General features: G+C 31.0%; 1 protein-coding gene across 1 annotated transcript; it reads right to left on the bottom strand.

Moving 5' to 3' along the window:
* Positions 1-734: 734 nt before the first annotated feature.
* Positions 735-4,750, bottom strand: LOC125876466 (UDP-N-acetylglucosamine transporter UGNT1-like). The gene is made up of 10 exons (XM_049557652.1): positions 4,574-4,750; positions 3,275-3,351; positions 2,568-2,729; positions 2,358-2,491; positions 2,150-2,280; positions 2,011-2,055; positions 1,811-1,908; positions 1,388-1,495; positions 998-1,054; positions 735-889 (listed from the first exon to the last, which is right to left on the bottom strand). Exons 1-10 carry the CDS (start codon positions 4,701-4,703, stop codon positions 815-817), a joined length of 1,017 nt encoding a protein of 338 aa, XP_049413609.1. The 5' UTR covers positions 4,704-4,750; the 3' UTR covers positions 735-814.
* Positions 4,751-6,000: the final 1,250 nt, after the last annotated feature.

Here is a 6,000-nt window from a genome sequence, read left to right as displayed (position 1 = left end):
TTCGCTCTTAATTAAAAAAAAAATCAAATTCATGCCCTAAGAATGTAGACCTTTTTTATTTTATTTTTTATATAGAGTATATAGAGAATGTCTTGACGTACGTCTTATCCCTTTAGTGAATTTATTTGGTATGACTCTAAAAATAATCGTTATCATGAATAAGTATTGAATTTCACAATTGAAATTCCGTAATATTATCTTTGAAAAATAGACATATTCATGAAGTACTTTCAAAGGTACTCAATAGTTGAAACTCTATGACACTATTTGAAAAACAACTATTCTCATGGTTGTGTTTTAAATATAGTCATTATCTGAAGTTTCGAATTTCAGGATTGAAATTCCATGTTTAAATTTACTCAAATCTAAAGAAAACCCTAAAGCCCCGGTCAAAGGAATAAATATTTATACATTTAATAGAATTTATACAATTAAATATTTAATTTATATACATTTAATGGATTTCCTAATACAAATATAGCTTATACATTTCACTTAATAAACACTCGATTTACTTGCTAGTTGAAAGAATAAGAGGAAATAAATCTATAGGTAATGAATTTGAGTCATGTCTACGTCACATCATTTGAGGTGCGGCCCTTTTCTGGACCAAATATAATCACAAGATGCTTCGTACATCAGACGGTGTGCTATTTATAGTCATAAATTTATATAATTTGATATAAACATCGATTTACCGGATAAATGCATAATAGAGATTTCCAACAAAAGATAAAAGAGTTTTAAATATTGAATATATTATAGATTTATAGTAAATATTCCTCCAATAAGATGAACATCATTTAGGCAAAAGCTAAATGCCTTTGAGTTTACAGTAAGCATATAAACAAGATCCCAGGAAGCTAAGACACTGGCCAGCAATATTCAACTGTCATTGACAAAATGTTAGATATATAACATTAGTATATTTGTAAAAAACAATATTAATAATAATAATTATTATTATAAAATATTGAAATGTATGTTTTATACTAACCAGATCAAATGGAAGCCCTCTGAAAACTAGCCAGCCAAATCCAACAGTAAATAAGTCCTACATGAAAGTCATTATTTGTTACAAAAGAGTCTGGTGCACAAAGCATCCCACGTTAGCAAGGTCAGGGGAACGGCACACACGTACATGTTAGAAAACTTTGTATTTATGTGAAGAAATTCATTTGATATGTTTAAACAATCTATCAACAACCTAGTAAACGAAAAAGGATTGTGGTTCAGAACTAATAAACTAAAAATCTTAGCTCCACCTCTGTTTACGTTCTCGTTAGCATTGTTCTCATCTCAATTAGGAATATGAATTCATGAAGAACATCATTGATGTTCATGTGATCGAAATATGCATAACAGATTGGAGAAACATATTACACACCTTAAGATTTCCGCAGACTGTCTGTGTTAACGCAGAATTGATAGTTGTATTTAGGAATACAGAATAGTTCAACAAGAAAGCCAGAGCACATGACAGAACAATCACAGCCTGCAAACATGTAAAAAAAAGTTTAGTGAATAACACGAATAGTCATAACTCACAAAAGTTGCTTTTGAACGACATAGTCAGTGAGGATTCATATTATAGTCAACCTCAACTTTCATGGGATTGAGGCATAGTTATTGTCGTTCACAAAGGTTAATCAATGATAGTACTACTTGTAGCTTTACGAAAAGCTGATGTTCTACTACAGTTCATGCTTACGAAAGTTTTATGACTATACAACAATTAATATGGATATCACGATAAAATATGCATCATGTTCAGAACTGTTTGAGAGAGGATTTTATAAAATGAAATCACCTGAAAGCCAGTGGTATACAAGTACGAAAAATTCATTGTAGCGTCTAAGTCGCCACTGTATGCTGTCCAAAGTAGCAAAATCGGTGTACATATTATACCTACAGAGTCTCACATTGTCAAATGAGATCAAACAGATCAATGTCCTTACATAGCGCGCTGTAGACACATTCAATATAATCATATAGTAGCATTTTTCTTACCATTACACCACATCAGGCCGAAGCTGTTAAGGCCACTAGATTCTCCTAAATAAAAGATTTCAGGATATATCAAAAACCTAGTCCAGAAAACTCAAGAAAAGGCATCTGATCGAGAGGAGATAAAGAGAAATAGAGATACCTAGGCTAGATATACAAGCCAGGTATACTGCAGTAGTTATGTTTGAGACGAGAACAACAGTATAGCTGTAGTAGTCAAACGACAGGTCCCGTGCACCAGCAACAAATGCACCAAGTATGATTATTCCTACACTGATGAGAAGTGTCATGTAAAGATACGAGATTAAAAGAGTAAAGTTCTACATGTGAAGACGAGAATGATTACTCACCATGTAACAACGTATGACGAATATTTCTTCCTTGCTAGAAAATATTCTGCCATCATTGTAAAGAAAACAGTCGTCCGTCTCAAAGTAGTGTACATAGGAACATTAATTCCACGAATCGATTCCATAGACACCAGCTGCCAGAGAAAAAAAGAAAAGTGTTGCAGATTTACTTAAGAAATAAACGAAAAGCTAAGATTACTTAATACTTACCATGTAAAGCAAATATGATAATGCCACAGGAGTACAATGCAGTACTTTCTTAAATGGTACGAGGTCTGTTGTGCGCGTAGCCACAGTATGTGAATCCTGAACTGTGAAAGATATAACTTTCCAGCGTCTCAAAACATAGAGAATCAACGTCGAACTTATCATCTGCATTATAAAAATATGGTTTACCTTATGCGCCTGAAATAATGTCATTCAAGCCCAAAACACCATATATACACATATAACTACTATCATTACATAATTTTTAACACTGCAAACATGATTATCACCCGGAGATAGAACAAGAAAAAAACGAACCATTTCTTCATATGCTGTCGAAAATACTTAAAATTGAAACATGGAAGTATTATGATGACAAATTGATAAGCAATAAAACAGATAACTTAGTCAAATATGTTTAACAACTTCAGCAGAAAACAGAACTAGGCTCTGGCTCAAGGAGGTTAAACATGCTGAACGAAAAAACACGAGAGGATTTCATTCCACTGAAGAGAAAACACGCAAATATAACACAGACAGACTATTGCAAGGTACAGACATAGCCTTAAAACCTGTGCCTATCATGGAAGAGATAGTTCTTATATAAGACTATTGAGATGTTCTGACTTCTGCATTACCTCAATTTTTTTTATCCTTAACGCATTAGCAAGATTTGACATGTAAACACTTACGATTGATAATGTAGTTACCTGAAAGAGTGTGATCACATTTGCGCATGGAAAACTGTAGGATGAAAGAGCAGCCTTATTGAATATGACCAAGAGAACTGCGAAAAAAATTCTGTGAATTGAAACATGGTCGCGTTGCTAATAAGATGATCAAACTCAATGTAATTTAAAGTACCACATTGCAGTCCTCTAATCATGATATAAACACCAGAAGAACAAGAGCTAGCTACAATTTACACATGTTACTGAGGGTTCCATAAATAAACATCCTTCTTCAACACTTAAATACCAGTCTTCAAACTCATAATGTGCGCCTAGCCCACACGTTATCACTATATTATATAAAGGAAGTACTTGTGACAACAAAATAAAAACATACTCTATATGTTATCACAAATAGGCTGATACAACACACCCCGGTAGTCCCTTTGCATTAAAACATACCTCGATGCTGAGTTGACCGAAATTTGTCCCAATCGACAACATGCTAGTTTAGTTAGGTCAATAAAACAATAAATAGTCAAGGTATGAAACTCGCAAAATGACGATAGTTTAGGTGTATTTCGACCACTAACTCTATCATTTGCAAAATACTTTTAAGAGATCATTTGGTAAGTGGACCAAAAAATACCTAATTTATCCCACTTGGGAGATGGGATATCCCATGATTAAGTTATGTTTGGTTGACGGTATAAATTTATCTCAAATTTAATCATGATATATTCCACCTTATTCCGCATACCATATGACCCCTAAACACATAACTATATAATCCTTGGATTATAGTCACGAGATTCTAATATTTGGACTAATTTACCCTACCTGGGAGATGGGGTAAAATAATCCAAATTGGACGGGATAAGGAGGGATATACCATGATTAAGTTGTATTTGGTTAATGAAATAAATTTATCTCAGACTTTATTCTGATATATCTCACCTTATTCCGCATACCATATGACCCCTAAACACATAATAGAATTATTCTAGGATTATAGTTATGAGATTATAATATTTGGACTAATTTATCCCACCTGGGAGATGGGGTAAAATAATTCCAAGTTGGATGGGAAAAGTGAGATATACCATGATTAAGTTATAAATTAATTCTGGTATATCCCACCTTATACCCCATTTTGAGAGATGGGGTAAAATAATCCCAAGTTGGATGGGATAAAGGTGGTATATACCATGATTAAGTTGCGTATAGATTAATTCTGCTATATCCCACCTTATTCTGCGTACCAAATGACACCTAAAAAGCATAACTAAATCATGAAAATAAACATGCAAACATTAAGGAGAGAATAAATAGACTAACCAGCACAAGCCATGTAAGAAATGGCAACATAAACACCTTTTTTGGTCATAGCTGTATTAGGATTTTTCTTGGAAAAAATAGGCAAGTTTTGTGGTTCATCATTCTTTGAAGAAGATTCCATAGATACCATTCTCAAGTTTTTTGAAAAGAGAAAAAAGCAGAGAGATAGAGATAAGTGTGTGTTTGCACTTTTTTATAAGAATTTTAGACTAAAGTTCTTGACCTTTTAAATTAAGAAAAAAGGAGTAGTACTAGTAATTGAGAAGGATTTTGGACTAGGAGTTATGTTTTTGTCTAAATTAAGAAAAAAAGTAAATCAAAAAATTGGATTTTTAAGATTTTGTTTTTTTAATTAAGGAAAAAATTTAAATTGAGAAATTGGAGTTTGGATTTTGTGTTTTTTTATTAAGGAAAAATAATAATTGGAGTTTAGATTTTGATATTTTAAATTAAGAAAAAAAGTAAGTGAATTTTAGATTTTATCTTTCTAATAAAGGAAAGAAAGTAAATGAGAAGAATTGGACTTTAGATTTTACCTTTTTAATTAAAAAAAATATATAATTGAGTTGAATGGATTTCAGATTTATTTTTTTAATTAAGAGAAAAAGAATTGGATTTCAGATTTTGAGCTTTTTAATTAAGAAAAAAAGTAATTGGATTTCAGATTTTGCCTTTTTAATTAAGGGAAAAAATATAGTAATTGAGAAGAATTGAAGTTTTGACTTTGCCTTTCTAATTAAGAACAAAAATAATTTAGGAGAATTGAATTTCAGATTTTGCCTTTTTTATATAAATAAAAAAAAGGTATAAATTGACAAAAAATGGACTTCAGATTTTGTCTTTCTAATTAAGAAAAAAATTAATCCTACTCTCTCTATTGTGGATAGGACTAAGACCTGATAATCAGACTTCAAATTTTACCTTTTTAATTAAGACAAAAAAGTACAAATTGAGAAGAAATTGACTTTAGATTTTTTCTTTTTAATTAAAAAAAAGTTAATCTTATCATCTAGATAGGGCTAAGATTGATACGTCATAATTGTATCTTCTTTAGACGCTACTCATAAAACTGTGCTGAATTTTTGCTGTTATAATCACATAAGGAGGAATATTTTATGTTTGAACTTTAGATAACTTTTTGAATGATTACACAAATGGTTCTTTTTTATGTTATTAATCTTTTTGGTTCTCGTTTGATATCTTATATTTGTTTTAGGGCTTAAAAATTTGATAATTTTAAATTTATATTAAAAATCCTATTTTGTGATAAAATATTTTTGTCAAACACGATATAATTCTTAATATTCAAACCTAAGACTTTAATAATTACTTACCATAATATTTGATGGTGTATGAGTTCTAGGCCATCAGAGATTACGGTAAATTTAGTTTGCTAAACTATCTGAAAGACATAATTTAAGTAATAG

The sequence above is a fragment of the Solanum stenotomum genome, chromosome 9 (genome assembly GCF_019186545.1).
Source record: "Solanum stenotomum isolate F172 chromosome 9, ASM1918654v1, whole genome shotgun sequence".
Classification (NCBI taxonomy): Eukaryota; Viridiplantae; Streptophyta; class Magnoliopsida; order Solanales; family Solanaceae; genus Solanum; species Solanum stenotomum.
This window is presented reverse-complemented; position numbering and strand designations above follow the sequence as displayed.